This window comes from Pinus tabuliformis, chromosome X, assembly GCF_031772625.1.
Source record: "Pinus tabuliformis cultivar Carrire ecotype Pingquan chromosome X, CPIR1, whole genome shotgun sequence".
NCBI lineage: Eukaryota > Viridiplantae > Streptophyta > Pinopsida > Pinales > Pinaceae > Pinus > Pinus tabuliformis.
Genome location: NC_142308.1, coordinates 962,574,891 through 962,591,677, shown reverse-complemented (window position 1 = coordinate 962,591,677; position 16,787 = coordinate 962,574,891). Strand labels below are relative to the sequence as shown.

Below are 16,787 nucleotides of genomic sequence, written 5' to 3'. Positions count from 1 at the left end.
CAAACTATGAATATGATAGAATATAATATTTTTATTTACGTCCACAAGAGATCCCGTAGGATCTATGGGACTAAGAATTATATAAAATCACATGTGCAACTTTGATATCATATGTTTCAATAATGTCTCCCCTAGGTATATTCATTTTTGGTGGTATTATGAAAACATCTCATTCCCTATTTTTTAGTTTCCAAACTTAACAGACTGTAAGTTACTCAAATCTTCATGTTAAATTGAGTGCATTGCCATACTTGTTCATATATAGGACAATGCATCATCATATGTATCTCATCCTTAGTTTCTCTTGTGCATGTAATAAACCAAAGAAATGAGAAAAATGAAATAAGTGTTAAGCAAGGAGAGCAACGTGATGACCTACACCCATCAAGTGATGAGCCAAGGAATCAACATAATTGACATAATGCCAACTCCCTTCCCAAAAACTCACTATTACATTGTTACAAGTGGATGGGACACACAATGATTTGTAAGATTATTATGACAATGCTTAAAGGGAAAACCATAAGCACCAAAGATACTATACATTTTACCTTGGAACCTTAATGTAATAGTTTTTCTAGGCATAAACTTTATGACATCAAGGTTCCAATGTAGGGACATCCCATGATGTGTGAGATTGTTATGACAATATTTGTAGGGAAAAATGATGTGTAAGATTGTTATGACGATGTTTAAACAACCAACCTTAAGCACAAGACAAACTTGCCATACATTTAGGGCAGGTCTATATAATGCAAAAGGTTTGTCGTGTTTAAAGAATTTACTCTACAATTAAGGTTTTAGAGAAGATTTATGACAAGTCTATTTTGTGATCGAGATTTGTTGTGTTTGAAGAATTTGATATACAATATGTTATATCGAGATTTTATAATAAAAATTTATGACAAATTTATCTATTATTTTAAGTTTACTATATTTAAAAAACTTACCTCTCCAACCTAAAACATATTATATCAAAATTTCAAAACAAAAATTTATTACGACTTTATATAAAACTTAAAAAGTGCAAAAATTATAATAATGCCTAAAATTATAATAATACTTAATATTTATTTTTATGATGACTTTCCAATATTGTGCCAAAATAACAAAACCATATTGGAGAAGTGTTTTACCTATAATTGCAATCTTAATCCCATAACCATAACCATATTGGAGAAGTGTTTTTCCTATAATTGCAATCTTAATCCCGTAGAAACACATCACATTACAATAAAGATAGCTTAATAACTCTATTTACATTCAACCGGGAATAAACAACACTCAACTATTAAATTTGATTTTAAATTCAATTAAAACTACGTTGAAAATTAAATTTCAACTTATACAATTGAAACTTTGTGATGGAAATCTTTTCCCATTTTAAAACAACTCATATAATCGATATATATATATATATATATATATAATTTAATTTAATTTACTTTACTTTACTAAAAAACAAACTCCACCAAAATGAGGCAATTTGAATGGTAATCGACACCTTGACACCTTTTTGGTCATGTGACACTGTCGCACCAAACCACCAATCGGGTTTGGTGGCTCCACCAACTGGTGGTACCCAACTAAGAACAGTCAAATTGGTTGCTTACTTAAAGAAGCTGGCAGTGAAGTGAGTAGCTTGATCTTTGAGTAGAATTATCTTTATCGGTTTCTGATTTCTTTCGCACATTAAAACGTCCATCATCTCCACCTCCATCGGCCTGCGCAATGGCAAATCCAGTGATCCCGCGAGTCAAGTTGGGTAACCAGGGATTAGAGGTATGTTTTTTCACCAATCCTCGCCCATCAAGATCATCATCTACATTTCATTTTGATTCGGCTGAGAATGAATGATTGCATTTATGTTACGAATGAATGAATGCAGCGATTTCGTTTATCTGATTAATGAATGAATGTATGTTTGGAATGGGAGAAGGTGTCTAAAGTGGGATATGGATGCATGGGACTTACTGGAATATACAACAATCCTGTCTCTGAGGAAGATGGCATCTCAATCATCAAGTACGCTTTTGAAAAAGGAATCACCTTCTTTGACACTGCCGATGTGTATGGCGCTACCAAAAACGAAGTCCTGGTTGGCAAGGTACGACTGACTTTTATTATAAATTTGTTCTGCAATTACTCTATTCCACTCGCCATGGCTCTGTGTAATTACTTGTATTCAGACACAAGTTTCTGATTACATGAATTAGGTCTTATTTAGATGGCAAAATGGAGTGGTGATATTCTCCACCAAGGTCTAGGTTTAATTCATTATAGATATGTGTTATGTTTTGTTCCCGATGGGACGAACATACCTTCATTGGTGACTTTTAGTCAAAAGGATCTTTCGAGAGTGTCGTAAGCCAGTGCATTGTAATTTCCTAGGCTGGGGAGGGGTTTGCTTGATGTACAAAGATGATCGGAAGTGTTTCTTTTGTTTTTTGTTTGTCTTTTTGGGGCAAGTTAATGATTATTTCATAACTGCTACGAAACTGAGATTAGTAATTTACAGGCCCTAAAGCAACTCCCTCGCGAAAACGTTCAGCTTGCAACGAAGTTTGGGATTGTAATGGTAGATGGAAAGATGGATGCCAAGGGTACTCCAGAGTATGTTCGGAAATGCTGTGAAGCAAGCCTTAAACGCCTTGATGTAGATTATATTGATCTTTATTACCAGCATAGAGTGGACACAACAGTCCCCATAGAAGAAACAGTAAGTATCTTGCTATGGTTTCTAAAAGATATTAGAATGCTAGATGGCAATCTATTTTGCTTCTTATTCATTTCATGATGCGATCATTGTTTTTACTACAGCCTTTCTATCGTACGTCTTGTTACATTTTTGAGGCAAGATAGCAAGTGCATGTATGTTGAAGCAATTTGATCTGTGACATGATTTATTGGTGTTGCTCCTTGCTGTTTTCTCTGGCAGCTATTTAATGTAACTTTTTCTTGTTGATAAACATAGATTGGGGAGCTTAAAAAGCTTGTGGAAGAGGGCAAAATAAAATATATTGGGCTCTCAGAGGCTAGTGTTGACACCATTAGAAGGGCCCATGCAGTGCATCCTATTACTGCTGTTCAGCTTGAATGGTCTCTTTGGACTCGTGACATAGAGGAAAGCATAGTCCCTGTGTGCAGGTTCTTTCAAGCCTGACTCTATTTTTATTTTATTTTTACATTCGTCACTTGAATCCATTATTATGGAACTAACCTTTATGTTGATTCTTATTCTATTTTGTTTATATTGTTAGAATTTTATTCACATAGAGAAGCCTCTGCAACTTGAAAGCTATCCGGGGATTTGTCAAAACTGTAATATCCATATGCAGACTTGGACTTGACATTCCTTCAGCTTAGAAAGCGTATTTCTGATCAATAACTAAGAGGACTCCTGAGGACATTCATCTTTGTATGTTCTTAAGATTGCTTAGTTATTCCTTTCGTTCCATATCAGGGCCTGTTTTAGCTCACTGTCAAACAAGAAGAAACCAAGCTAGGGGCGTTGTTAGCTGTATTTATCAAAGCTAAACAAGTTTTGCAGGAAATGAAGCGTAATCTGGAAGCAATTTTGAGGTGTTTCCGTTAAGTGTTTGATGTGAGAGGGCTATGTATTTGAAGAATGATATGCTTTTAAGACTAGGAATTACATTTAGAAAGTAGGTAGAATATTGTTCATCTTGAATTATTTTGAGCATCATTTGTGAGGCTACAACAAGTTTGAGATGTTTCGCTTAAGTGTTTGAACTTTGATGTGATTTTTATTTTTAAGTAAGTAAAATCAGATGCTTTTAAGAGTAGATGTTGCACATAGAAAAGTATGGAGAATATTGGTTATCTTGAATTATTTTGAGCATCATTTGCAAGGCTAAAAAAGGACAAGTGTGAGTATAATCAAGGCGTGGTACAATTTTACTGGCCCAGTACTGATTCCAGTCTTATCATTGTAGAGATACTACTTTGTGTCAATGTTTTAAATACCAAAACTGGTCAAGGGTCCAAACTTGCAATGCTGACCGGGCTTCTCCCTTTGCTTATTCCACATCAATACTAAATCACCTGAATTGAATTCTCTTGGTGTAGCCTTCTTAACACACAACCTCTGGAATTTGCCTTGATTTCCCACCAATTGGTCAAACACTTCTCTTCTATTTTCGTCTAACACAACAGGCTGATTTATTTTTGCTTGAAATGCTTCTTTTTCATTTGTGAAATGTTTGAGCAATTGGTACAAAGAGAGTAACAAACAAATAAGCGAAGTCACATTCATCCCGTATACTAACTTGAAAGGGCTATGTCCAGTGGATTGCTTCTTTGGGATCTTGTCAGCCCAAAGAGCATACTTAATTTTACTGTCCCAACTCTTCTTATTATCACCCATTATTTTTTGGATGATGGCTATTAAATTCATATTACTTAAATCAACAAGGCCATTCTTGTGGATCAATGTGGAAAAAGTCAAAGTTGGGATTAAATCGGCTAGGGTCCAAAAATTGAAAAAGTTGGCAAAATTAAAAAATACAAAAATATTCAATTTTTTAGCATCCAAAGTATCCACAATATCAAATAAATGCATTTCCACATAAACATGAAAAGAAAGCTAATATATAATATGTTTATGAAGTCTAGTGCTACATCGCATATCAAAATAGTGAATCAAGTCATGAATCTCGAGTCCTGTCTCAGACTTTAGTCTCAACTCTCAAGACTCAAAATATCAACAAAAAATATAATAAATGTATATCATGAGTCATCTACATGTCATAAAGTAATCAATCACTAAGATCCTCTGCCCCTTTTATGGGAATAGGGAATGACTTTGCCTTTTCCTCTAGAGGAAGAAGGCCCTGCCCCTAGGGCTACAAATGGACTTTGTCGTCCTCTAGAAGCCAAAAAAGAGGTGGCCTCTGTCCTCTGCTGCTGCCCATCCTAGATGGTGTCACCTCCTTCTCATCCTCCTCCTGCTCTGCCTCCTGACCTTGCCTCTCAGTGTCAACCCTCCATGCAGTAGTGGTATCAACACTGTCCAATGAGATGGCTTCCACATCAGAAGTTTTCTGAAGTTGTCTCACCCACAATCGAAGATTGTAGTAGATGTAGATCATGTCATTGAGGCATTGGGACTTTAATCTTTATTAGGGTCATAGATTGTAAATTAGTACTTAGAAAATTTAAATATTAAAAATAATAAAAAGAATTAAAAAATTTAATTTGAAATTTTTTTACTTGTTGCACTTTTTGCAATGTATTTTGTCAAATACACTCCAGTTGCACTCACACCTAGAGGAATTGCATGTTTGGTTGAGCACTCGAATGGAAAGCTTTTGGAGATGGGGTACTCTGCCACCATAACTTGTCCACCAAGCATCTACAAGTTAAAAGAAAAATGAGGAACATAAAAAAAAAAAGTTGAAACATTGAAATTCTAAAGAGACAATGAATTATGAAATTTGAAAGTTGAAAGTTGAAACAAACTAAAATTTACCTGGCATTTTGGTCGTCCTATTCTTAATAGCCATGGTAAAACCAAATGTGCCACTTGCCATGCTATATATCTCTAGTTCTTTAGAAATATCTTCACGTTCTTGCTCAGATGCCACCATCCTCTCGACACAAGTGAGGAATCCATCCATCACCTCGACATCAAATTTGAAACCACAGGAGTAAGAAAATGAGGGGTTGAGGTAGATACCTGCAGCATGAATGGGGGCGATGGAGGGTATTGTTCCATCACTCATTAATCACTCTCTATATGACCTGTTGTTTCTCTAACCCCTTGTTTCCCTTATCTTCATAATAAAGTACAAATGGCTTCTTTGGCCCTATCCATGGCCTCATATAAGTAGCCCATTGCGGGCTTGTCTCCATCAACCAACCAAAGAACCCTTACCAAAGGTTCTGAAATGGCACACACCTCCTCTACTTTCGCCCAAAAGGTCTGATCATATGAAACTAGTCTGCATATGCCCTCTCCCTTGGTTTGCGACTAATAGATAAAGCACGCCAATCTTGTGAAAGAAACATGCTCTTCACATCCCACATAGAAAATTCAACAGAGACTGAAGAGATATGAAAGTAGTGGCAAATCGTGTAATGGAAGGACGCACCAACACTTTGTTGTTGTTGAATCTTCTCATCAAGCTAAGCACAGACGCATGATTATATATAAATTTTGTTATGCTCCTGGATGATTCAACAATATCCCTCACAAGAGGAATCTTACCTATATCCTCCAACATCAAGTCAATACAATGAGCAACACAATGTGAAAATTTCTGAATCTACACATCAAAAATCCTACTGCAATCACTGGTTTATCATCTCCTACTTGTTATTCCATTCAACAAGTTATTTAATTTATAAACAGTGATGAAAAACACTACTGTAGACTACACTGACATACAAATCATAAACTGAAATAGGTACGAGACAAAAACTCAAGGGACACCATTATTTTTGGACATGTCCCCGAAAAAACCCAACGTAGGAAAACTGGTGCAACATATAGAGGGCTTGTATTATTAAGCAAGCAAAATTTGAGTACAACAGGTTGCCTCTCACACCGACAAACCTTTCAGAGAAATCTCGGCAGCAAGAAATACATACGAGGGTTTGCATTGTTCTCCAAGTCACAACTGATCCACTGAGTGCCCTGACTCCGGCAAGCACTACGAAAATCCCAGCGCAATCCCTGCGTGGGCCAATGTCTTGCCTCTGGGAGACTGCGTCACTCCTTCTGCTGGATCGATTTGCTGGAGGAAGACTGTTGTTTAGCTCTCCCGGCTCAGAACCTTGCTTCTTCGGCAAAATCTCGAACTTCTGACGATTATCCTGCACTGCCACTGCAAGAGACCCTCTTGGCTTGCGTCAGCTTTGCGTGAGCTCCTTCCTGGGCTGCGTAGGCCTCTGCGCTGCCTCTCTGACTGTTACTCTTTGGCTCGGAACTCCTTTCCGATCCAAATCTATGCTTTTGCCCCTCACTGCAACTTAGATCACCTGTTCGATTTTCTCAAGAAACCTTGCCCCAGAAAAATCGAACTGACTGATCACTTGGTGTATCTCCAACTGACCCTCAAGCCTCCTCTTATACTTTTCCTGTTGATGAATCAACGACCGAGATTAAGTCCCTAATCAACGGCTAAGATTAAAACAGACTTGATCCTCGTCTCTTAGAAGCTTTTCATCCATATTTTTATTAAAACCCATCAATCTTTTGATTTTCCTAAATTTAGAGTTAGGAACCCATTAAAAATATTAATTATTTTAATAACTCATCATCCGGGTGGAATTTCTCCAAACGATTTCCGGGTCTTGGAGATCTTATGTATTCTAGCCCCTCCGCAAAATTTCAGAGCTAAAGCACATTCGATGCTACCCAAAATCAACACACAAGGTGTCCAAAACAAGTTAGGATACCTCTCCATAAGCAACCTGCCAACAACATAATTTGCAGCATTGTCTGTTATGACTTGGACAACATTTTGTGGACCTACTTCCTGAATGAAGATATCTAACAACTCACATAATAAATGTGCATCTTTAATGTGTGTAGATGCATCAACAAATTTCATAAATATTGTCCCCTTGGGACAAATAACCAAGAAATTAAGAAGGGTCCTACCCTTTTGGTCAATCCAACCATCTGACACGACTGTGCATCCAGTGTGTTCTCATGATGCCCTAAACTCCTCCAATCTAGCATTGCAATCAACCTTTTTATCTTGAAGAAGAGTCCCTCCCAACTCTGCAAAGGTAGGGGCTTTGTAGCTCGGGTCAATGACAGTAACAACATCAAACATAGGTTGGTAGAATGGTTTGTCTTGGCAATGTTGAAAGGAACATCACTCCATCGAAGACACTTAGTGACCAACTTGTCAGTTTCTACCTTTTCCTTTTTTTTAAGTGTCAATTTGATGCCAGGCTGTGCACTAGGTGTGGTTCTAGGAACAAAAAAGATGAGAAAGCTGAGGGGTTGGGATATGTGGGTGTGGAATGTGATGTTGAAGAACCACTCTCACTTCCCCCCACCCTTGAGGCCCCTACAAGTTGGTTTTTTATTGCTACCCTGGTGTCTTTGCCCTCCTCTTTATCCATAAATGATTTAATGCCCTGCTAGATGATTTTTGGAGTTGGATTTGGGGCAAAGTTCTATATTTTGCCCCAAATGGAATTTTAATCTGTTGACATGATCCAAATGTAAAATGACATCCACCCATGGTATTCATCCACCCATGGTATGCATCTACCCATGGAATTTACCCGTAGTATTGTAAGTGGCATCCACCCATGGTATTTATCCACCCATGGAATTTACCCATGGCATTGTAAGTGGTACCCACCCATGGTATTCATTCACCCATGGTACTATAAGTGACATCAACCCATAGTATTTAAACACCCATGGAATTTACCTGTGGTATTGTAACAAAAAAAGGCTATAAGTAACAAGTCGCATTTTGTAAAATGACAGATTGTCCACCACAATGTAGCCTTTACAGTTATCTGTTTTAATAAAAAAAAGTTTCTTTGTGGTTTTTTTATTGTGTGTTCTCCTGGCATTTCAATTTTTCGGACCTTGGGGGCCTCTCCCCCCAAGATCCATTTCAATTTTTTAGATCTTGGGGGCCTCCCCCCAAGATTCGGATCAGTGGTATCAGATTCAGGTTACGATTCCATGGGAATGAGGGTTTGATGCATATTTCAGTTTCAAATTTTTGTAGCAATATTCAACAAACTTTAGGCACGTGCTACGACCTCCACAAAGCACTTTCTTGGGCAAAGTGGGAATAATTTTTTTTTAACAGATATTTTTTTTAGGCGTCGAGTTTTAAGATCAGATCTGAAAGTTTTGGTGCAATATTTACAAAAACAAATATCAGACCTGGATTCCTTGCGAAAAAATACCCAAATTAAAAAAAAAATCAACTGAATCGGAGTCCGGACGAGGGAGATATTGCTGATTTAAAATCAGTTATGTTGCAGAAAGTTTTCTAGCGGCAATTCGTGGATGGCAACTTTCCTATCATTTTTTGCAGTTTTTGTGAAGAATTTCAGAAAATTGATTGTAGATCTTAGCTCCTCTCGCAAAATGACCCAATTTAAAAAATAAAATGGGTCGAATTGGATTTCGAATGAGAGAGATATCGTTGATTTAAAATCAACATTTTTTTCAGAACTTTTTTGACGGTAGAACAGTTGTAGCGCGAATCTGAGTTTCCAGAGTGTCCAGATAGAGATTTCAAACACATGAGAAGATGCAGAATGGTCATTCTATTTCCAAAAACAGGTTATAATAAATATTTTGAGTTATATTGACCGAGTTATGTCAATTTTAAATTTGGAGCAACATTCGGAGTGGGTTCCCTTCGGAGACGTGCTCTCCCACCCTGCTTTACATTCATTGGTTTCAGCATAGTAGCATCCGACTTGGGTTCTTTGGAGACGTGCCCTTCCACCCTAGGCTATGTAGGCATCTACTACTTCATCAACGGTCAACATGACGGTTATGGGTCAACCACATCAAATCCTTGTCATCGAAGTCCATTTGCTAGGCTGCACACTATTAGTATCACAGTTGGTCACAAGCATTACAAGGTATCTCTATCCTCGGATCTTCGTTTGTCATGGTTATGGGTCATCCCCAAACCCATACTTCATCAAAGTCCATGTGCTAGGTCGTAAACTGTCAGTATCACAATTGGTCACAAGCATTATAGAGTATCTCTATCCTTAGATCTTCGTTCATCACAGTTATGGGTTAACCACACAAAGCCTTTCTATTTAGTGGCTCTTCATATTCAACAAAGACTTCTCAGGAGGGAACTTCACGCAATGGGGACCATTGCTTTTCAAGGAGGGAGGAATGATCCGAATGTAAAATGGCATCCACCCATGGAATTTACTATTGACTACACTTTTCTTTGGCTCACTTATAGTTCTAGAGGAGCTTGCTTGGTTGGATGTTGCACACATATTCTTCTCAACCTTAATGGCAAACTCTTGTGCAGTGGCAATGTGTCTAGGCTCTTGTTGCCTTAAGCAGAATCCCCACTCTCCATAAAAAATGTCCAAGCAATAGTTAAGGATTACTTGCTCTGAGGGCTTAATGTTTTGGTTCAGCTTTTGGACAATTTGAGTAAATCTCTGGCTGAATTCTTTAGTTGTCTGATTTTCATTTCTCTTGGCCGAACTAGGTGCAAACAATAAATACCTATTGTCCTTTTTCTCACCCCATTTTTCCAGAAAAACATTTTCAAACTCAGCCATTGCACCAATGCTATTTGTAGGAAATGCTATAAACCAATGTGATACATCATCTTCCAAAGAGAGTGCAAACAGTCTCATTTTTAGATCAAACTGATTGCTAGCAAATTTCATAGTCATAGTTTTGAAGGATCTCCAATAATTTGCTGTTGAAACAACATTGTTTCTTGAAAATTGGGCAACTTGTCAATAGCTTTCTTAGGAATATTGTGGGGATAGCCTTGGATGTTCATAAGATTAAAAGGCATATTTGATTCAGTAAGCCATTCACCCATTGTTGGTTGAATGTTTTGTACAATATCACCCTCAAATGAGTATTAGGTATTAGGAGAGTCTAGGTAGTCTTCAAATATTGGGGGTTGCTTGATCCTATGGATTCGTTGGTGGAAATATCTTTTGTATTCTTGGATCAAAGGAAAGGTGCCTTGAGAAGATCTTCTTCCAGAATATGTCCTACGTGAGGGTTTATTTCGTGGAGTCGCTAGATAAGCTCATCCAAAGCTCATTAAAATTTAAAACTAGAAATTCTTAACTCTGAATGTAAACTTTCTCCCCGATAGTGGCACTAAAATGTTATGGCTCAAACTCTCACCTAAAGGGAAAAGTCCAAACCCTATTAGGAGAGCCTAGAGGTAACTCCCAGGCAATCCGCCCACTGTCACCTTAGTGGCCTTGCCCCACTCTTTAGACTAAGGAAAGAAGTGTCTTAGTCAAGGGGGGAAACCCTATTGATCAATCAAGCTAAATCATTGTATAGGATGAGTGTTATCCTAGCTTGAATTGCAAAGAGATTGAATGATCAATAACCAACCTATTTTAGGATGCGAAGAAAGATTTAGTGAGCAATGTGTTTAGCAAACCACAGATTTAAGCAGTGTTATCAAAATCGGGCAGGACCTGTGGAACCAGCTGATCCGAGGTTCCAAATTGGAAATGACAGGTTTAATGTCGAACTGGCCTTTTATCACTGAATCAACCGGTTTTCTACCAAACCGACCGGCTCCATATAAGTTGATCAAAGATGTTTGAAACACAATTTTTTAAAGACAAAATGGAAATATTTGAGTGGGGCAGCCTAATATTCAAGCATATGGCCATGGCATTGCTATGTAATTCATGGTAATTTTAAATTCTTAAAGTAAAAGTGACATTCTCCTTTATCTTTCATTTTCATCCTTTTACTTAAATTTTAACATTACCATGAAATGAATCAGGATTTTTGAGAGTGGTTCCAACCTCATTGGATTTCATATGGAGAAAGTAGAATTTTAGATCTCACTCAAAATCCAACAAACTTAATAGTTTTCCAAGATTTCAGAATTGGGGGGATTGCAATGTTTCCATCTGATTTGGTCATTTGCGAGGGTATGGAACTAGTATTTAATCAAGAGCAGCAAACCCTCTATGTACCTTGATGTTAGTGGCATTGGTTGTTGAACTCCTCTACCATGACCCTATTAAAAATGTACTCATCACACAAACAAAATCTTGAATCGAGATGCCACATTTTTTCTATCTTATTTTAATGCTTAGAGGGTGATATTGATGACAAAAATCCCAATATAGGCAATGATTTTGATGATAGGTAGGCATTTGTTGTAGCATGATTTTTTTGGGATGATTGAGGCCATCTAGAGCCCATGTATTGATGTATTTTCGGTTAAGAGATGGATTGCACTCGATGCTATTTTGGTCATGTGCACCCTTGCATGCTATATAAATGAGAACTTTTGCTTGTTTGTGCATAAATGATTTAGATTCATATGAATGCATATGAATATCTATGTTTTTCTTTAAAATTTGAATATTTTACATGTTTTTGGTAGACCGTTTTTTTGGTTCAGTTTTTTATCGATTCTAGTTTGGTTCCAACCGGTTCCCGGTTCAGAGGGTTTTCCAGTTCGGTTCCAATAACATTGGATTTAAGCAAGTTTCAAATAAGATATCGGTTATAGAGCATGCTTGTGTTATGTTGGAAATTGCTTTGAACAAATGTGGCAAAGAGTAAATCAAATTTCCTATGCTCACATCAACAATGTAACATCAAAGGGTAGCAGGAGTAAATGTAACTGATAGTTCATTGTGGAACTAAGAGTCCATTAGCCTAATTATGTTTGTGTCTGCAATGACGTGGATATCAAATTAATTATTCAGTTATCAACTTCAAACATGAATGGTCTGAAGTATGAGTCCGATCATTCATTTAATCTCATCATTTCTTTCAACCATCTCATCAAAGTTTATCATCAAATGCCGGAAAATGAGAAATGCCACTAGATTTCAAGAGGTTTAACCATAACACATCACTATTCAAAGGAATTCAAGGCGCATGCATTAATGAGTTTAGGTGAGGTGTAGTGACTTTTGAGGCATTTCACAGTTCCTAAGGAAAAGTTATTTATTTGTCATTTCTCACCACTTTGGGTCATCTCACATCATGTGATGCATTTCTACATATATTGAGACATTACTCATCATCTTGTGGACTTTGGACATCATTGTAACAGGCTCTATTTTTGATATGTTAGTTTGTATTTATAAAAGAGGGTATGAAAAAATAAAGAATAAAAATGAGAAAATGAAAAAAATAGAAAATAAAAAGAGATGAAATAAAACCCCATCAAAAGAAAATCAAGATTTGTAAAAGTGAGCCCGTTTAAGTGCCACTTTATAGAAATAAATTCCATTGTAATAAATTAAGGTTTTGTGTGCAGTTTGTTTAAATGCCACAACCTTTTGTTGATTTGAATCATATTGTTTAATCATGATCAAATCATTTAAATTTATGTTTTAGATTAGTGAATAAGTTCGCCAAATTGTTTAATCTTGGTGGAACATTATCTGTTAGGATAGAATAGAATAAATTGATGGCCTAATATGCTCAAAATTTGGCCAAAGATGTATTAGATTAGGGTTATAAATAAATTAGGCAAAATAATGGCTGCTAGTCCAAATGCGCCAAAAGTTAGATTAAGATTAGATTAGGACTTAATTACCTTTTATGGGTGATTAATTTTTGTACAAATAAACATTGTAAAGTTTTAAGTCAAAGTCACAAAACGACAAACTCGTTTTGTCGAGAAGCACTAAGTGACGGACATTTTTTAACGGTGATCCGCTTCCCCGCCCAAATCAATGGTGCAGAAGCCATTTCGCACCCCCTTCCACTGTTGTGCGATAATGGTAGGGGGGGGGGTTTCAAAAAGTGGTTTCATTTCGTGTGGGCCACTCGCTACGTGGCACCTCCTCCGCACTTCGCACTCCCTTCCCGCTCCCTCTATTCCCAATCGCTACATGTCGCGTGTCTTATCCGTTGCTGCCTATCTGCCTATCCGTTTTTTCTGTCGTTACTGTTCTTCCCTCTGCATTAATGCCAATCTTTCCGTTCAACAACGGCTTTTCCGTAACTGTAATCCATCCCTGTTATAAATAATTCCCTCACCCCCATTATGCGATTTTCCCTAACTTGTCTTATATCCCGATTCACTATTTTCTAAGTTCTCTGTTTCCTGTTTCTGCTTTACGCCACCACTGAACTTACCACCAGAACGACAGACCTTGAGGTATTTTTCTCCTTATCCTCTATTATCCCTTCATCTTAATTCTGCAAATTATGGCTCCTAAGAGAAAAGAACAACCCTCTGCTAGTCAGAGTTCATCACAGGAAAACCCCAAGCTCTCTAAGACCTTAGACTTGGATCATATAACCTTTGCTGACCAATTCTTAAAAATTACAAATACAGAATGCGAATTTGACATGTTCGAATTGCACCATTGGCTAAAACAGACCTATCTCGGCTCTGAAGATGAAATCAACCTATGGGAATCCTTATTGCCCCTGTATATGTTTCCTCAAGCTCATCCTTTTCCTGATCTAGTCATGTGGTGTTAAGCTAAGTATAATCCCCTACAGAGAACCGTGGTAGCTCAGAATGGAGACATTCTGATATCTATCACCCTTGAAACTATCAACAACATGCTTTTGATCCCTGAAAACAATTCCCTTAGCGTTTTCTCCACTGCTGCTTTAATGGACCTATACCATAAGTTCACTTTCCCCCAAAGAGCTCAAATTTTTGAGATCTTCCTCCCAGAAGACACTGAACTTCCTAAAAAGAACCCTCCCTATCCAACATCTATGTTTCCTGAGAGAGCTAAACACATCATTTCCCTAGTTTCTTTCTTGTTAGGCTACCAAACAGATCAATGGGTAGATGAATCTATCCTAGGTTATCTATCCATTTTCTCTAAAGAAAACAAACTTGCTTTCATGTATAATTACAATGAATTTTTGGTTGAACGTATGCATGAACAACTGATGAAAATTACTACTGAAGGAGTGTTTAAATATTCCTTTGTGTTAGTGCAAATGATTATTTTTCAACAGGGAGACAGGTTACCTATTGTTTTACACAAGCAGGATGATCAACAAGTGATTCAGGCAGTCACATGGTGGACTTCTTTGATCAGGAGGAACTCAACTGAGTTCAAGTTTTCAGACTTCATTGATTGTTTTATTCATCCAGTTGCACAACTTCTCAGTAGCCAAAGTGAGCCCAGGATGAGTCCAGAAATCAAAAGGATCCTACACCTCAGTGACCAAGCTAGAACAGGAGACTGGTATCTTTACTAGAATTATACAAAGATTAGAGTATATGGCTACGAACTGGCTCCATATAAATTGGCCAAATATGTTCCAATGAGAATATTCTCTCTGGAATATATTAGGAAAATGATTAATATGGATGAACTTCATTTCATTCAAGGGAAGAGGAAATCTCAGTTTAAATTCAAGTCACAGGTAGGACCATTCATTTGTAATACTAGCTCAGCAGGTATTGAGGCAGATGCAATCCTCAAACAGATGGGTTTCCAACCAAGTTTCACCTGGTCTTATGACCCATTCAATATTGTCTCAAACTTAAGGGTGGAACTCAAAACCACACCTTACAATCATACTCCAAGACCAGAGATTGAGAAGTACATAAATCAAGACCAGTGGGAGGAGAATACACTTAAAGAAGCAAAAGAACAGATTTTACCTCCTTCTACTCTCCAAACTCCCACTTCTCAAAGCAAGGAGGACAAGAGGCTCAGAGAAGAATCTTCATCGTTAGCAAAAGGTGAAAAGGAATTCATTCATTATCAGAAGAAATCAAGGACTGAATCCAAAGGCACTACCACTAGTCAAGGTCAGAAGGAGCCTATAATCATCAATTTGGATGATTCACAGGTTTCTACAGGGACAGAAGAAGCTGCAATCACTACTCCATCTTCCTCTTCAACTTCACAAAATTTGTTAGAAATTACCCAATCTGCAGGAGTAAGTGAGCAAGAGGAGCCAATCATCTTCACAAATTTCCTTCAAATTAAACAGAGGAATGAATCTTTGAAGGCAAATATATATGCTCAGTTTTGGAAACAGACATCTACTTCACAACATAGGTTATTAACAACTTTTGACAGTGAAAAGGGCTAGATGCAAATGGCATTCCTACAAGCCCAAGTGCCTTTTCCAAAGGCTTCTTCAGATTATAAGAAGAATGCATTTTCTTTTGATGCCAATCAGATACACCCAATTGATTAGATGGACATGCATAAGCAGTCTGGTGAGGTGCTTTTCTCTACCATGACCAACACTGCTATGGCATTGTCAAAACTTAGAACAACTCTTTCAAATGTACAGTTGCAATTGAAGATTGAAAAGATATCCTCTTTGGCAAAGGATAACAAGGTCAAATCATTAGAAGATTTAGTAATTAAAATTGGGTATGACCCCACTGATGTTAAAGCTGCAGAGGACATTATCAAAAAGAAGAATGCAGACATTACAACATTAAGGAAGCATCTCAAACTACCTTCTACAGGGGATCCTCAAACCAAGGAGATAGTAGAAAGTGAGCAGCACAAAGAAGAAATGCTCAAGTTGATCATTGAGTAGGATGTACAGATAAAGACCATGGAAGAGAAAATTGAGAAATTGCTTAAAGAAAAGGAGCAATATGCTCAAGTAGCCATAGCTCCCATTACAACTATACCTATTACAGTGTCAAAAATAGTAGGGGAATCGACATCAGCAACAATAGAGTCTACATCAACAACAGGAGATTTAAACAGGAGATTTAAATAAAGTCATACAAGAGCTGTCTCTCCAGAGACAAGAGAATGAAAAGCTTCACAAGAAATTCAAGAATCTGGAGACTCAGAAGATTAAAAATGACACTCTTTATGTTGAAGAAATGCAGAAGACCCACAGATTGACTGGAAGGATAGAAGAGTTGGAAAGTGAGTCATTAATGGCTCAAACCTTGGCCCAAGCTAAGGAAAACATTTGGGCAGATATCAGTCAGGCCATAACTGAAGTATGGCCCTCCATACAGATCATTTTTTAGTAGGAAGAACTTATAAACAGATGCTAGATAACTATTGAAGAAGTTAGAGAACTTCTTAAAGACAAAGTGAAGCTACATACATGATCAAAGTTCTCAATTCAAAAACCAGGGCCGAGTTGGGGCAGA

The 16,787-nt window shown here is 37.4% G+C and overlaps 1 protein-coding gene across 1 annotated transcript in view; it reads left to right on the top strand.

Moving 5' to 3' along the window:
* The first annotated feature begins 1,605 nt into the window (after positions 1–1,605).
* LOC149142912 (putative aldo-keto reductase 1) overlaps positions 1,606–16,787 on the top strand; it is a 49,630-nt gene continuing 34,448 nt past the window's right edge. Inside the window, exons 1-4 of the mRNA XM_089451373.1 lie at positions 1,606–1,782; positions 1,940–2,107; positions 2,519–2,719; positions 2,975–3,147. Coding sequence (XP_089307499.1) covers positions 1,732–1,782; positions 1,940–2,107; positions 2,519–2,719; positions 2,975–3,147 — 593 coding nt within the window. The 5' untranslated portion in view covers positions 1,606–1,731. The remainder of the gene's footprint in view (positions 1,783–1,939; positions 2,108–2,518; positions 2,720–2,974; positions 3,148–16,787) is intronic.